This window comes from Zophobas morio, unplaced genomic scaffold, assembly GCF_036711695.1.
Source record: "Zophobas morio isolate AGI-343-1 ecotype UQ-CSIRO unplaced genomic scaffold, CSIRO_AGI_Zmor_V1 ptg000007l, whole genome shotgun sequence".
NCBI lineage: Eukaryota > Metazoa > Arthropoda > Insecta > Coleoptera > Tenebrionidae > Zophobas > Zophobas morio.
Genome location: NW_026972112.1, coordinates 3,569,449 through 3,587,273, shown reverse-complemented (window position 1 = coordinate 3,587,273; position 17,825 = coordinate 3,569,449). Strand labels below are relative to the sequence as shown.

General features: G+C 36.2%; 1 protein-coding gene and 1 long non-coding RNA gene across 3 annotated transcripts; one reads left to right on the top strand and one right to left on the bottom strand.

The window, feature by feature from the left end:
• Positions 1-1,455: 1,455 nt before the first annotated feature.
• Positions 1,456-2,085, bottom strand: LOC135124029 (uncharacterized). The gene is made up of 2 exons (XM_064048891.1): positions 1,842-2,085; positions 1,456-1,776 (listed from the first exon to the last, which is right to left on the bottom strand). Exons 1-2 carry the CDS (start codon positions 2,027-2,029, stop codon positions 1,542-1,544), a joined length of 423 nt encoding a protein of 140 aa, XP_063904961.1. The 5' UTR covers positions 2,030-2,085; the 3' UTR covers positions 1,456-1,541.
• A 2,269-nt stretch (positions 2,086-4,354) lies between these two features.
• LOC135124028 (uncharacterized) lies at positions 4,355-5,802 on the top strand. 2 transcript variants are annotated; one of them, XR_010279744.1, is made up of 4 exons: positions 4,355-4,711; positions 4,858-5,074; positions 5,123-5,340; positions 5,394-5,802. It is a non-coding gene; the product is annotated as an uncharacterized LOC135124028 (long non-coding RNA). The 2 variants fall into 2 exon arrangements; XR_010279743.1 differs by having other exon boundaries at positions 4,854-5,074.
• The last annotated feature ends 12,023 nt before the right edge of the window (positions 5,803-17,825 follow it).

Genomic DNA, 17,825 nt, shown 5'->3' with positions numbered 1-17,825 from the left:
TTGCTGCTGCCCGACAAAGAGTGCCGCCGACAGGGAAGCTGTCGGTGACACAAGCCGTACCAAATTGTAAAATCGGAAGAAACATTGAAAAAATAAAGGAAATGAAACGAAAAATCTTGAATATAATCTAGAAAATGAAAAAGTTACAAGTTTTTAAGATTACGTAAGCATGGTAAATCATTAATCAAATTTTTTTCGTTTATGGCCTCTTAAAAGACGATCACGTTATTTTATAATTTTGTAGAACAAATGTTTCTCAAATTTAATAGAACTAAGTACTCCATGTATGGTGTAATTTAGAATTCGTGGTGAGTTTTTACCCTAGATATCGAGATTATTGGAAAATAAATCAAAATTATTTTTTACAATTTAACTTGAAAATTGCAAATGCGAATGTACTGATATATTGCAAACGTTTTAAGGTTACAGGAAAGATGATAAATCGTTATTCAAAATTTGTTCGTTTAAGGCCTTACTAACAAATTATAACGTCATCTTAGAATTCCGCCGAACAAATGTTTTTTAATTTTATAAAATAATATATTGCTGCATGTGTGATTTATGAGTCCGTGTTGAATTTTTACCCTTATCATCCAGACTAAAAAAAATTAACATTGTGTCACAATATTTTACAATGTAACTTTGAATTTGCAAAATCCGAATGCTGTGAAATCCTGCAAAAATTTTAAGATGATTTGAAAGATGGTAAATCGTCATCTTACATTTCTGCCTAATTTCTTCAAATTAATGAGTCTTTTTGAAAAAAAAAAAAAAACTGAATATGAGGACACAAAATCAACCGAATTTCATTTTCTTTTAATTGTTGATGTTAGTGCTAGTAGTCGAATTCGGTCGAAGTATAAACATAAACAGTCGAAGTTAAGAATATACTGATAGTTATCTGCTTTAAATATATCTCATACTCTATAGAACAGTTATCACAAAACGAAAATCCCAAAATCTAATTTTTATAATTTTTTAACGAAGCGGAATTTATCGGACCATACTTCAAAGGCGAGGGAAGTTCTGTCAAAATGACCTTTTTTTTCCTGGCTTTGTTTTTCTTAGTAGCGTCGTCAAAATTCCATAAACAATATAATTATAGTAGTAATGATAATACCCAAACAACATCTGTATACAATACCACAGGGCCCCACTTTGTAAATTTCCCGGTAGACCCCCATGTCCTCAATCCGACACTGTACTAATAGTTCATTTTTGGCATTTAAACTGACCTATCAATCTCCATATCGAGAGAAAGGAGCTTGAAAATTTGCGGTTAGTTTCATACCTTCGTGGACTCGAAAAACGGAAAGGTTTAATATTTTCTTCTTGCGTCTTAAATTTGTTTTCATTGTTTCAAATTGATGATAAAGTGTGACGTAATTTAATCTAATGTATACACGGTTTCTAGTTAAAGTTTTGTCATTGCATAAATAGATGTTGAAAGTGAGATTTCATGGAGAATCAACAGTTTTATTTTTAAAATTATCTCTAACAATAACACATTTCATATTTATTAATTTTTAACGAGTTTATATTTAGACATACTCGAGCTCAAACAGCTGATTATCTGTCAACCATTTAGTAAAAACATCAACAGGAGTGCCTGCTTGAAATCTTGATTCATAAATATCAACAACAAACTTCGTATCTCCACTGACTATAGTTTTGTCAGATTCGATGCGCCACTGTTGGTTAGGGCCACCATGTTTTTGCGAATACGTAATGACTTTGTTTCCTGCAGCGGCTCCACCATTTATGTCGAGTACGTACCTGAAGTACACGCAAGTAAAAAATGCAAAAATCTTACGTAAGAAAGCGCCAAAATAAAAACTTACCCAGTCCCGACATTGGTAATTATGAATTTTCCACCATCGATGCATTCCATTTTCCAGAGTTGCAAAGAACTACCACTGTATGTCTGGATTGTAACCTGGGCGCTGGTACCGCTTACGGTACCATCTAGCACAAGTCTGGATTTGACGTTTCTTATAATAAAGGCTTTGTTGTGTTGAATGCAACTCATTTTGACAAAGTGAATAGGTGGTGATGGAAGCGAACTTGAAATTTATATAGAGGTACTTTATCTCAACGAGTTCTATTTTGGGTGTAGACGATAAATGTGTAGTTGTATTTTCAACATCGAAAGATTAGATTTCTCTTTGTTCGATGTTATCAATATCATTAAGGTTTTTCCGTAAACAAAACTTTAAAAAGAACACAAAAAAGTATCTATTGCATTTATTAATGAAGATAATTGTTTTAGCAATACTTTAATGAATCATAAGTATCAAACAAACAATGGAACAATAAATTATTGCACAAAGGTTGTTCACTACTACTATTAAATAAAAGTATTCCGAAAGTCATTATTCCGATTCTTTGGAAGATTCTTCCGTTACATACTTGAATAAAAACTTTGAAACTGCAAAACCAAATGCTCTGAAATCTTCAAACGTTTTAAGGTTATTATAATCATGCTAAATCGTTCATCAAAATTTATTCGTTTACCTCCTCCAAAAAAAATTACCGATTTAAATTTGTCTGAAACATGCAAAATATCATCACTCTATAAGGTTTATCAATGCACTCCGACTATTTTTTTGATATCACGATTTCCCGTTTTTCATTTTCTTTATTTTTTTAATTTTTCCGTTTTTCAATTATTTATTTTCATAATTTTTTTGTTTTTACAACTTTAATTTTTTTCAATTTTTCAATTTCTTGACTTTTAATCGAAAAATTGGAAAAACGAAAAATCGAAAGAATTAAAGTTGAAAAACCACGAAATTATAGAATCGAAACACTGAAAAATCAGGAAGTAAATGGAGAGCACTTTGAGCATCTTTTGTAGAAAACAGAAGTTTAATTTTGGTTTCGGTTGTTATTGGTTAATTTATTAATTGTTTAATGTTAATTAAAATTAATAATAATTATGAACTTATTTAATCTGTTTAATAATTTATTTTGACATTTCATTCAGAAAGAAAGTACGATTATATTATAAATAAATGAATTCAGGAAAAAAACTCTATTCAAAAATGCATTCATGCCATTTATAAAAAATCAAGTTGGTCTTGCATTTCGAAAACAAATGAAGCAAACAAATTTTTTTTGACGATTAATTAGAGCAAAACTTTTTGTACTCCTATACCTAATTTCTGTTGATTCGTACAATTGGTTCTCAGAATACTGTTACGAAAGAAGTCCTTACGCCGCCCCGGTGGGACGCCTATGAGTCTTCTAGTATGTATGTGTTTATTGTTGTATGTAAGGCGGTGATGACTCATCGGCCGGCTGACGAAAAGCTTGGAAGCGGAAGTGGCGATGGACAACCCAGAAAACACTCGAAGCGGCGTTCTCGAACCATCCGTCGGGGACGATTATTATTTAGTCAGTAAGTCGAGTCCACTGAGCGAATTCATTAAGTTTTTAAACATCCGTACAACGTAACAATATTTAACCGTTTCCATGCATTCTAGCGATCTTGTATGTTCACAAACTTTATTTTAAATATAATCTAACTTACAATAAAGGATGGACAAATGTCCTCAGCAGAAATTGATGATGGGCTGTTGCATTGTTGGTCCATACAATTATGTTTTTTTTTTCTGCTTATACACGCAAAGAAAAGGTTTAATTTTCCCGTTAGTCACTAGGGACTAACAATGTGAACAAAGAACAATGTGTAAAGACAGTGATAAATAAAAATTCAAGTCATAAAATAGGTTCTGGGTATTCATGTACAGATTGTGCAAATTTTACAGTGCAAATAGATAAATTGAAATATATAGCATTTATATTTATGTATATATAATAAGCTGACAATGCGAAAACATACCGCCTTCTGATAAATTTATATTTGTCCACTATTCACACCGCTTACGTTTAAAAGTGACCTTAGTTTGTCGTAATCACACGGAAGAAATTTGAAAATAAATTAAACATGACACATATTGTTCGAAAAATCGAAAATCCCAAACCCCACTCACATTGTGCATAAGTACATATATAAGTATAGTAAAAAATGTGACGTCAAACTGCTTAAACAGGCGTTGCGATAGGTGGCGGCCAGCCAGCTAGTCGTGTGGGTGGGTTTCCAAAAAAAGCAAAATTATTAGGGCGCCACGAGTTCGTTATAACGCCGATATCGCAATCGTCTAATCCTGTTTTGCCTCCCCAAACTCGAAAAGAGCAGCTAGCAACCCGCAATGAGGGGAAAAAAAGAACAAATTTATATCTGCAGTCTATATTGTACGGTAAACAGGAAAAAAAGAGTCTAGTTCAATGATGATAATGACAGATAGTGTTTCTAAAATATAATCCAAGAAGATCCAAAAAAAAATCGATAAAGCTTATCGAAGACCAAAAAAAACAGTGAAAGTTGTACAAGGGTGAAATTGTTACGTTGTGAGATTGTCACACAATGAGTGAAACGTAAGTCAATATCAACTAAATGCATAAACAAATAAATAAGACCAAGTTGTTATTATATTTCGCGCACTTTATCGTCAACCGATGTTCGTGAACGTACCTTATATCAAACGCAGAGCGTATCAGCTGAGTCGAACGGCGTCTTATCAGTAACGTGATATGAAAATAAGCGATAACGCAACCAACCAACAAAATAGCGCTCCCAAAATAACAACCGGTGCACAAGTTATACCACAGTGAGGTGAAGCCCCAACTGCAGGACTACAATAATTAGGTAAGTTACACAAGAAAACCTAAATAAAAAAAAAAAAAAAAAGGTGTATAAAATCGACAATGGCACACAAAAAAAAATGCCAAAATTAAACTGTTACAACGATGTTATGGTATTATCGTAATATACGCTCGCACGATCGTAGATAGGATGGTATTCCGGGTACTTATCGTTCCGGTGTCCTCCACGTCACCTTCAGCTAGATGGAAGGGTTCTCCTCAAAAAGGATTCGGGAATCCGAATTTAAGTCATAATCGAGCAATCACAGCAAGACCCCGAAAATCGTGGCTCCAGGAGCTGCTGAATTTTCCTTTAGCGTCCCGGCAATGAAGCACCAACCGAAGGGAACTTGGTGGAAAACTCCGGGTGAGTAGTACACTCCAATAATAAAAGCCTAAAAAAACGAAGTTCTAGAAAATTCGCCAGGAAATTGACAATGGGGCACAAATTGGTTCATCGACGAGAAAAGTTGAAACTGTGAGAATATTTGATCATTTTACCTCTGGATGGGCGAGGCTGCTTTAGATATTGAGGGTGTGGTGGCGTCCAAAAAAAATCCAACAAACGTTGCGTGCTTTGCAAGCACCTTTTCCTCCGGTTTTTTCCAAAATCCTACACAATAAGTCGTTTGAGTAAGACCTTAGCGACAATTACTTCAAGCAATTTCACAAATCTAAACTTTTAGGTCTCTCAAAGCTGAAAATTCCGGGAACAGAATTCGCACAACCACACAAGAAGGTTAGCAAAAATCTAACGGATGAAGATATTTTCTTTTTTGCCTAAAAAAAGTGATCCGTCATCAGCAGAAGCCTTCCCGCCTTTTTAGGAACCAATTAGAATTGAGTTTATTTTCGACAAGATGGTGTCAATTCCGGTGGCGCTGTTGTTCAGTTCGAGTCAAAAATCCCTATTTCAGATGACAAGGCGACAGGGTTGCCAAAAGATGATGACGTGTTTTGTTTACAGTAACCTCAAATGGTGAACAACATAAAAGGTTTGCGAGGGACGCTATTCTGGCATAAATGTAATAAGTGTAAACTATGATGGAATGTTTAATAAAACGGTATCCTATTTTTATGCCGTTACAAAAAGTACCATGAAACTGTTTCCCATAATCACCAATGGATTTTTAACACAGTCTCTCTTGCATCTAAAACAAGCCACTTCTTTCGTTTCTAATAATAGTGTAGTTCTGGCTCATGATAGCGGCAGGTAGTACCGAATAATAAACGTAAAGAGCAAGAAAAGAGCACTTATGCTCAACTCTATTTTAGTTTCGCTTTCTTTTAGAGAAAATTTCGGGTGATTTACGAACATTTTTTTTCTGAACAATAACTAGCTTTAAAGTTGTATTTGTAGTCAAATTTTATTTAAGTCATGAAATAGATAGAACATATGCAAAGTAGTAGGTACATGTTAACCGGTTTTCCCAATGGCGAACCTCTGATTAAGTCTTCCATGTCTAGACCACACTTTCAATTTATTCAGCATTGTTACGTCAAGTCCTAAATGTGTACCAGGGCTAGTAATAGTTCCATCGGAATTAAGGTTCCACCCACCCACTCCGGTCTCAATTGTGATGAATTTTAATTTAAGTCTTCCAGTTTTCCGATTTTACAACTTTCGAACGTTTCAATTTTTAGATTTTGCAGTTTTTCGATTGGAAATTTCACGAGTTTTGAATTTTGAATTTTTTAATTTTTGCATTTTTCAGTTTCGCGAGAAAAACGAGAAAGCACAAGTTATTCTACGTGGCTTACATTAGGAGTACAGTCCAAAATTATTGAATAATACATACATATATTGACACTATGTTTTTTATTATAATATCTCTTGTTCTTTGTGCCAAAACATTTTTCTATCCACCCCGATCTCAATTGTGATGCGTTTTTCATTCCTAATCAGACCGAGGGGCGGAGTTTAATTATTGTAACATGAAAATTTCTATAGAAAATTCTACCCTTTTAAAAGCATGTTTCATATAGTAATTTCTTGTAGAGAAACGAGGATTTTGCAACTAAGCTCCACCCTCTGGCTTACGACGAATAAAAAAATTCATCAGAATTGGGAAGGGGTGGGTGGGCGGGGCTTATATTTTGCCCATTTTTTTCTTAATATACGAAGTCTTTTTTCACAACAAGAAACTAAAAACATGCGAACTATCCTGTTTTTGAAAGCAAACGCTTTATAGAAATAAAAAAAAAAACAAAAATTAAACCCCACCCACCCACCACTGTCTCAATTGTGATGAATTTTTTATTCGTTGTTAGACCGAGGAGCAAAATATACATTTCTCTACAAGAATTTATCTTTTTTGAACATGTTGTAAGTTTCTTGTTTCAAAAGAAGGCTACACGTATGATAAAAAAAGACAAACAAATCTGTCAAATGAAATAAAGCATAACGTTAATCACGTGATTAAAAGTACAATACAAACGGGCATTTCAAATCGAATAACTACAAAATCGAAAAAACGAAATATTGCAAATTCGAATTACTGGAAATTGAAAAATTGGAAAATCGAATAATTGGGAAATCCAAAAACTGCAAAATTACAAAAAATTGAAAATTGGAAAATCGAGGAATTGAAAAATGAACAATTTGAAGAATGAAATAAACGATCGAAAAATTGTAAAATCGGAAGAAACATTGAAAAAATAAAGGAAATGAAACGAAAAATCGTGAATATAATCTAGAAAATGAAAAAGTTACAAGTTTTTAAGATTACGTAAGCATGGTAGATAGATAATTTATTGGTGTTAAAAACAAATTGTTTTACACAGGTCATTAATTGCTTAGGCTACCTAGTTACATATTTAAACAATTGAAATCTTTACATTTTAGATATTCATCAAATGTGTAAAAACATTTAGTTGTAAAAAAGCTCTTAAGTTTACTCTTAAAGATACTTAGTGGTTGGTTTCGGAAGTTAGTAGGTAAAATGTTGTAAAATTTGACAGCAACGTATCTTGTCCCTGTTTGTGCCCTAGTTAAACGTGTGTAGAAGGGAATTAGGTAATTTTTATTTCTGGTGTCATGAAAATGAGACCCAGTGGAATTCGGGAATTTATTTATATGTTCTTTGACGAAAACTAAGCAGTGGTAGATAAACAGTGAAGGTAGAGTTAAAATATTGAGAGAAACGAACACTGATTTGCAGTCAGCACGATACTCAAGACCAGTTATGCTACGTGTGGCTCGTCTTTGGAGAGCAAAGATTCTATGACGAATGACAGAGTGTCCCCACACTATTATTTCATATTCCAGCAGAGAATGAAAACGGGCAAAGTATGCAAGTAATGTTGTTTTTAGGGATACATTTTTCCTAAGTTGACGAAGTAGAAAGATGTTTTTACTTAGTTTTTTTGCCAGTTTATCCCCGTGAGGTTTCCAAAGAAGTTGGTCATCGATGGTAATACCAAGAAATACCGTGTCTTTGCTATAGCTTGAATTTGTTGGGTTATCTCTGTTCAGTGTGAAAAGCATATTGACTGATTTGTCGGTGTTCATGCTTAGTTTGTTGCTGTTGAACCATAGTTTAGCTTTCGATTGTACCTCCAAATTCTTATCTTCACATTCTTCAAGAAAATCACCTCTGTTTAGTATAGTGGTGTCGTCGGCGTATAAAATAACTTTCGAATTTGTTAAATTAGACGGGAGGTCATTAATAAAAATTAAGAAGAGAAGTGGGCCTAATATAGATCCCTGCGGGACACCACACGTAACAGGAAGATAGCTAGAAGACGTTTCCCCCATAGTGACTTTTTGAATTCTGTTTCTAAGATATGATGATATGAGACGAACACTCTCTGGGTGCAGATTATAGAAATAGAGTTTTCGAAGTAGTAGCGAATGGCACACACAGTCGAAGGCCTTGGTCAAATCTAAGAAGGATGCTGTCGCATAAGTACCTTCGTGAAAACAGTCCGTGATCTCGTCAACGAGATCTATAAATGCTTTTGATGTGTTTAATCCGGACCTGAAGCCAAACTGATTGGAACAGATTAAATTATGTTTCTCAAAATAGCCACTCAATTGCACCATAAGAATGTTTTCCAAAATTTTAGAAAAAATCGGAAGAAGCGATATTGGACGATAATTACTACTGTCGCTAGGGTCACCTTTTTTAAGAATTGGGATAACATTCGCAACCTTTAGGCAGTCAGGGAAGGTACAGGTTTTAATACAAGTATTAATTAATTTTGTGAGGGGGGATAAAATAATATCTCTGATAGTTTTGATTATTTCGACACTAAACCCATAGACGTCTCTAGATTTGCTGTTTCTCAATTTATTAATTACTTCTCGAACTTCGGCACAAGATATTTTCCTGAATTGAAAATACGATACATCACTATTACAGTCACTACACATTAAAAATAAGGGTCATAATTTGAAGGAGGTATTTTGCTGGTTATATTCCTAGCAATGTTACAGAAAAAAACATTGAAATCATTGGCATTATATTACGAGTCTCGTTCTTCGAGATTACATCGTAGTACCGCTACTTTGACTAGATCCAACCACAAGCTTTAGAGAATAAATTTAAAATTTCGGCTTCCCGCCGCCTGCTCCTACGCCGCACCCTAGCGGCTAATCGCCATAACGTTTTTTGTGCTAGAATAAACCACATGTTTGAGGATTTAATTCTATCAAGAAATTAATTGTTTATTCAAGAATTATTGTCCTTTATTGTTTTTCAGACGAAAATTACAGTAAGATCATGGGGAAAAAACGCAGCAGAGAAAGAGGAGGAGAGCAATTGCGAGAAGCGGATTAAGAGGTTAGAAAGAGTGGTGCAGTGTCTGACGGACACATTTATAAAATCACTCGATAAAAATAACACGACGTCAGGACTCTATAGGATGAGACCTTGACGGGCGTCTAGGCTGGTGAATTTTGCACGTAGGAGGCAATAACAACCAGTGCATAAAATTTTCAGCTGCCATTTGGGGAAAAATTAATGAATTATTTGAGACCTTGACGGGCGTCCAGGCTGGTGAATTTTGCACGTAGGAGGCAATAACAACCAGTGCATAAAATTTTCAGCTGCCATTCGGGGAAAAATTAATGAATTATTTGAGACCTTGACGGGCGTCCAGGCTGGTGAATTTTGCACGTAGGAGGCAATAACAACCAGTGCATAAAATTTTCAGCTGCCATTCGGGGAAACATTAATGAATTATTTGAGACCTTGACGGGCGTCCAGGCTGGTGAATTTGGCATGTAGGAGGCGATAACAACCAGTGCATAAAATTTTCATCTGGCATTAGGAGAAAAATTAATTAATTATTTGAGACCTTGAGGGGGTCCAGGCTGGTGAATTTTGCACGTAGGAGGCAATAATAACCAGCGCATAAAATTTTCATCTGGCATTAGGAGAAAAATTAATTAATTATTTGAGACCTTGAGGGGGTCCAGGCTGGTGAATTTTGCACGTAGGAGGCAATAATAACCAGCGCATAAAATTTTCATCTGGCATTAGGAGAAAAATTAATTAATTATTTGAGACCTTGAGGGGGTCCAGGCTGGTAAATTTTGCACGTAGGAGGCAATAACAACCAGTGCATAAAATTTTCATCCGGCATTAGGGGAAAAATTAAGTAATTATTTTTCCTTGCAGATGGAAATCAGGTTGACCCTGGTAAAGAAAATGAATCCGTCAATCCTCTAGTTGGGGGATCCCGGGTTCAAAGAGTCAGTCAGGTGTACCTCGGACTCAGACAAGATCCTCGAGGAGATCGCGCAGATGCAGGCTGAGGAAGAGGGCCTAGTAGTAAAGGATGATGCCCAGTCTACTGAGGCACCTGAGTCTAAGAAGCTAGATAGCGAGGTGGAACTGCTTCTAGGAGATGATCCAGGGGCTAAGAAAAAAGATCAAGTAGAGCTGCATGAGAGCTTGGTGTCGCGTTGGGCATCTTGGCTGTCTGACGGATTGCCGAAAGAGATTAAAGTCCAAGTAGTGGACAAATATTCTCGAAAGGGGAATATTTCTCTCGAGGCCCCAGAATTAAATGAAGAAATAGCAGCTACTCTGAACGAAACGGGTGCCAAGAGGGATCAGCTATTTATCCAAGAATAGAACTTAGCTGGTTCAGCCTTATCACCATTAGGACAAGGCATCACGATGATTTTTAAAAGATGAGGAAGAACCCCTAGATCGTCTGGAGTTACTAGAAAAATTAGCGGACGCAGGAAAACTAATTACGCAGCTACATTTCCAGGTCTCTTCAGCTAGAAGAGCGTTTATCTCTCCAATATTGACCAAGTCAATGAAAAATCTGTTACAGACGACCAAGCCTGGGTCTCTGTTGTTTGGAGAGAAGCTAACGGAAAAGATAAAAAATGCAAAGTCAATGGAGAAGATCGGCAAAGAGATTAAAGCCTCTCCTCTTCCATCGACCTCTGGTACTAGCAAGAAACCAAGCAGGCCAGCCCCTAGACGCACTTTAAACTGGCGGGGCCCGTATGCGAGACAGGGGAACTCGTATCAGGGCCTAAAACAGTATCAGACGAAATTCCCCCCATCTCAGCCGGTCAGCAAAGGGTCCCTGAGCTTTAATAAAGAATTGCATTTTTCGACAGAAGACGAAAAACTGTTAGAATACGAAATAACAAAACGGGTAGTTATGGGGGCAATAATCAGATGCGAAGCTGTAGAAGGCCAATTTTTACCACCGGTTTTTCTAGTGCCAAAGCCAGACGGCTCTAAGAGATTCATACTAAACCTTAAATGCTTAAATCAATTTATAAAGACCAGTCATTTTAAGATCGAGGATATGAGAGTAGCCTTGAAATTAATTTATAAAAATTATTTTCTATGTATTTTAGACTTTAAAGATGCATATTTCTTGGTAAAAATTGGTCCGGGTAGTCGTAAATTTTCAAGATTTAAATTCAGGGGTCAAATACTTGAATTTCAATGCTTGCCCTTTGGACTTTGTACAAGTTCGTATGTATTTACAAAGTTACTAAAGCCAGTCCTTAACTTTCTTAGAAAAAGGGGATGGTTATCGACAGCGTACATAAATGATACACTTTGCATCGGCAAATCTCGGGCCGTGTGCAAGAAAAATGTAGCAGTCACGAGGAAAACTCTTATAGGTTAGAGATTTTCTCGGATGCATCGCTCACAGGGTGGGGTGCGCACTGCAACGGAGAAAATACTCACGGATTTTGGTCTCAGGAGGAGAAGAGGTTACATATAAACCAGCTGAAGATTATAGCAGCGTTTTTGGCGCTTAAGTGCTTTGCTGGGAAAGTCCAAAATTGCGAAATCTTACTTAGAATTGACAATACCACGGCGATTTCGTATATCAATCGTATGGGGGGTGTACAATACGTAGAACTTAATCAAGGGCTAAACATATTTGGACTTGGTGTGAGAGAAGAAGAATCTGGATCTTTGCTTCCTACATCCCCTCGCGGGAAAACACAGACGCAGTCAGGGAATCTAGAAGAGTCAATGTAGATACTGAATGGGAGTTAGGAGCGCCCTTCTTTCAGACCATAGTAGAAAGGTGGGGGTTTCCAGAAATAGACTTGTTCGCATCAAGGAGTAGTGCTAAGACCGAGGTGTTCTGCTCCTGGAAACGAGACCCAGAAGCTCGTTACATTGACGCTTTTACAGTTAATTGGAGTAAATACCTTTTTTATGCATTCCCTCCCTTCGCGATGGTTGCTAAGGTGCTACAAAAAATCAATTCAGATAAGGCTCAGGAAATAGTGGTGGTCCCTCACTGGCCTACCCAGCCTTGGTTTCCCTTATTTAAATCAATGCTATTAGAAGAACCGTTGTATTTTTCGCCATCACCTAAGCTTCAGTTATCTCCTTGCAGGTCTTTAATTCACCCGTTAGCGGATCATCTTTCCCTGGTTGCAGGGAGGCTCTCCGGCGATCGTATCAACAGAAACTAGTGCCAGCAGAAGCTGCAGAGATTCTAATCTCTTCACTAACGGATCCTACTCTGAAACAATACAACACAGCCCTTAAAAACTGGTGGAGTTACTGCCAGAGTGAAAAGAGAGACCCCCTACAACCAGATATTTACCTAGTTTTAAAATACTTAACATTTCGATTCAATCAGGAGGCATCATACGGCACACTTAATTCAGAGAGATCAGCGATTAATCTGATAAGCACGATAGACTTGGGTAGTGATCCTGAAATTAGTCGTTTTTTTAAAGGAGTCTTTAAAAACAGACCACCGAAGCCTAAATATGACACCACCTGGAACACAGAGGCAGTTCTAAACTGGGCAGAAGCACTGGGACCGCTGAAAGTCCTGGACCTAAAATCTCTCACCTTTAAGTTGGTATCTTTACTAGCCTTAGCTACAGCCCATTGGGTTCAGACATTGTCCCTAATCAAAATAAGTGACAGGACAGTTTCGAAGAGCAAGGTGATCATAAAGATATCGGAGCAAATTAAAACATCTAGAGTCGGAGTTGCACAACCCTCGTTCAGTCTACCATTTTTTAAAGAGCGGAAGGGGCGCTTGCGTCGCCAGGGTGTTGTTGAAATACGTAAAAAGAACCAAAGTTCTAGGCGGGAATGAAGACTACCTGTTTATTACATTTAAAAGGCCCTACCATAGGGCAACTGCGCAATCAATAAGCCGCTGGATAAGGTACTGTCTCGTGGAAGCCGGAATAGATCCCAGATACACTGGTCACAGCACGAGACACGCAGCCACGTCTGCTGCAGAGGCGAGAGGTTTAGACGTAAACATCATAAAGAGTACAGCTGGATGGTCAGCCAGCTCACAGGTGTTCGCAAAGTTCTACAAACGCCCGATAGAACCAAGAAAAGAATCGTTTGTAGAGGTGTTATTCAATCAACAGGGTGAATAAGTCTAAAATAAGTCTAAGTAAGTCTTAAATTGAGTTTAGCTTGAATAATGTTATTATGGCATTAAGCTCTGTAACAGGTATTAAGGAAGGACTAAGTTGGTTTGCTCTAAACATCTACGATGTAATCTCGAAGAACGAGACTCGTAATATAATTAAAAATCAAACGAACTTACCTTAAGTGATGTTCGATTGTAATTATATAAGAGTCTCGTTCGAGATGATTACAGCCCTCCCAAAAACTTTTATCCTGAAAAATTTTTTCCCCACCCCTAAAGTGGAGAGTTTGGTTACAGCTTAAGTCCATAATTTTGGAATGAGCTTTAAACTGTATGACGATTAGCCGCTAGGGTGCGGCGTAGGAGCAGGCGGCGGGAAGCCGAAATTTTAAATTTATTCTCTAAAGCTTGTGGTTGGATCTAGTCAAAGTAGCGGTACTACGATGTAATCATCTCGAACGAGACTCTTATATAATTACAATCGAACATCACTTAAGGTAAGTTCGTTTGATTTTTAATTTTTGTTACAACTTTTGATAACATTAGTTAATTTGTCACTGCGTTTTGCATTGATGGTAGACCACATAGCTTGTGTTTTATTGTGGGCCTGTTTTATGTAGTTTTCGTTAGCAGTGATTTTGGCCTCACGAATTGCGTCCCGTTATAGATTACGATATAAATTTCTAGCTGCCTTAATGTCAGTGCATTTAGTCAGAGAAAATAGGTCGTTTAATTTTAGCAGGTTATTGTTCATGTTTTTGAGTCGATAATAGCGCACTGATTTATAATGAGATGCCTTAACGAATTTTTCAAGGAAACATAGAAAGACATTGTGTTGTATCACATTAAGGAGTTCTTGAAAACTTTTGTTTGCGTCAGAATAGTTATTTGTGATGACGTTCCAATCAACTAGCTCCGGGGATTTGTAAAGACAGAATTTTCCAAATTCGGTAATGGGTCGTGAAATAACAATCTTCTCCGTCGATTGATTGACAGGAAAATCAATCACAAGCCATATTCCTCGATGGTCAGAAATACCTAGATCTATAGGACTAACACGGAGATAAAATTCTTGTATGTTTGTGAAAACATTGTCCAGGCAATTTGCCCCTCTGGTGTTAAAATTGACGATGGGTTTAAGACCGTAACTTAGGAGTAGGTCTAGCAAGGCAGTTTTTTTTGCATCATTGGAGTTGAAAATGACGTTTAGATCACCCCCAAGAATTATGTTTTTTTTGACATCTAAGCAATTTAAAAGTTTTGCTATGATACGTAGGAACTCATCAAAGTCGCCTGATGGAGGACGGTATAGAGATACAACCGTTAGGTACACGTTAGGTACACGTATAGCGGATATTTCACATATTTTACTGGAAGATAGGGCTACTAACTTGGGTATGCTGTCGGCAATAAGTTCTTCATGGGTAAAAATAATGGATCCACCATATTCTTTACCTCCTCTTGAGAAGTAAGATTTTGCAGAATATCTTTCCACTGATACAACGTTGCACTCGGGATCTGATAGCCAATGTTCGGTGAGGCATATAATAGAAGGTGACAAATTTTGATCTTCAAGAAAAGCTTCCAGTTCTTCTGTTTTATTTCTCAAGGACTGGACATTTTGGTACAAGATTACTATTTTTTGCAGAGGCAAGATCTCTGTTTTTATTCGCTTTGTAATTTACATACACTTTTCTAAAAAAGCATTGTTGTCGTTAAATTCGTTATGACCACCTTTTTTGTTGATGGATTGTTGCTTTGGAAAATAGTAACGATTTAGCACAATACCCTTTGGCCAAAAGTTTTCGTTCAGTACCTTATCTTTGTTTGGAAAAGATATCATAATTTTAAATGACGCCGTGCTGTTTTTACTTTTAAGATCCAGTTTTACAACTTCGGATTCACATACACTGCTGACATGCTTCTTTATGTCCTCCGCCGTAGTATTTGGATCAAAACGAGTGGCAAACAAGAAGGCCTTCTTTTCAACTGCTCTAAGGGGAATGGTGGTTTGTGCATCTCCTTTACCAATCACAAGATGTCGCCTTTTGTTTTTATTATAGCGAATTTCAGTGAAAACTTCGTCTTCCTTAGGTTTATTATCGATATCTTCGATGCTTTTAACTTTAGTCACCTTTGACGGTTCTTTATTGGGAAGATTGATGATCGATTTCATTAAATTTAATTGATCTCTTTCAAGTGCTATTAAGTTGGATTCATTGCTCAAAGGTGGTTTTTGGTGCTTTTCATTACTGACGATGTCTTTCAGTTTCGCTTTCTGATTATCACTTTCTTTCGAGTGAGATTTTTTTTTGTTATTTATTTTATCTTGTCTTTCCTCGCCCTTCTTTATGTTAAAATTATCTGATATAATGATTTGCTCAGTTTTCTTTGCTGCGCCGGTAGCGGCGGGTCCATTACTCATGCTCACTGGAGATTTTACATTCCAGTCCCTTTAATTTCAGCCTGATGTCTTTCAGTTCCGTAAAAAGAATTTTAAAATTGTCATTTATTTCCATTTTCATCTGAAGCAGTAATTCAGATACCGATGTACTGTCGTCATTTACTGTGGCATTATTTAATGTGGGTGCCGATGCCGGTATACTACAGTGGAACATATTGACTTTTTCTTGTAGCACAGTGACTTGATTTTGTAAATCCCTGTTTAGGTCTTTGAGTACACTATTTTCAAAACTTACAGACTTATTGATTACTGAGTTATTTAGCTCATCGTCCGAATCTTCTTCATAGGTGAAACTAAGTTGATAATTTTTGTCGAGGTTGTCATACCGTTGTTTTTCTTCTGTTGTCATAGGTTGTTCACAGCAGTTTTTTCTGTTTTTTTCTGCACAACTTGGATGAAAGTATGACCCACAGTTTGCACATAGGACCCTTTTTTTTACAGCAGGGTTACTGCAGCAACAGCACAGAGGTTTCTCGCGCGTTTCACCCATTCTTAAGCACACACTGAACCGCGTAAATCATTAATCAAATTTTTTTCGTTTATGGCCTCTTAAAAGACGATCACGTTATTTTATAATTTTGTAGAACAAATGTTTCTCAAATTTAATAGAACTAAGTACTCCATGTATGGTGTAATTTAGAATTCGTGGTGAGTTTTTACCCTAGATATCGAGATTATTGGAAAATAAATCAAAATTATTTTTTACAATTTAACTTGAAAATTGCAAATGCGAATGTACTGATATATTGCAAACGTTTTAAGGTTACAGGAATGATGATAAATCGTTATTCAAAATTTGTTCGTTTAAGGCCTTACTAACAAATTATAACGTCATCTTAGAATTCCGCCGAACAAATGTTGTTTAAATTTTATAAAATAATATATTGCTGCATGTGTGATTTATGAGTCCGTGTTGAATTTTTACCCTTAGCATCCAGACTAAAAAAAATTAACACTGTGTCACAATATTATACAATGTAACTTTGAATTTGCAAAATCCGAATGCTGTGAAATCCTGCAAAAATTTTAAGATGATTTGAAAGATGGTAAATCGTCATCTTACATTTCTGCCTAATTTCTTCAAATTAATGAGTCTTTTTGAAAAAAAAAAAACTGAATATGAGGACACAAAATCAACCGAATTTCATTTTCTTTTAATTGTTGATGTTAGTGCTAGTAGTCGAATTCGGTCGAAGTATAAACATAAACAGTCGAAGTTAAGAACATACTGATAGTTATCTGCTTTAAATATATCTCATACTCTATAGAACAGTTATCACAAAACGAAAATCCCAAAATCTAATTTTTATAATTTTTTAACGAAGCGGAATTTATCGGACCATACTTCAAAGGCGAGGGAAGTTCTGTCAAAATAACCTTTTTTTTCCTGGCTTTGTTTTTCTTAGTAGCGTCGTCAAAATTCCATAAACAATATAATTATAGTAGTAATGATAATACCCAAACAACATCTGTATACAATACCACAGGGCCCCACTTTGTAAATTTCCCGGTAGACCCCCATGTCCTCAATCCGACACTGTACTAATAGTTCATTTTTGGCATTTAAACTGACCTATCAATCTCCATATCGAGAGAAAGGAGCTTGAAAATTTGCGGTTAGTTTCATACCTTCGTGGACTCGAAAAACGGAAAGGTTTAATATTTTCTTCTTGCGTCTTAAATTTGTTTTCATTGTTTCAAATTGTTGATAAAGTATGACGTAATTTAATCTAATGTATACACGGTTTCTAGTTAAAGTTTTGTCATTGCATAAATAGATGTTGAAAGTGAGACTTCATGGAGA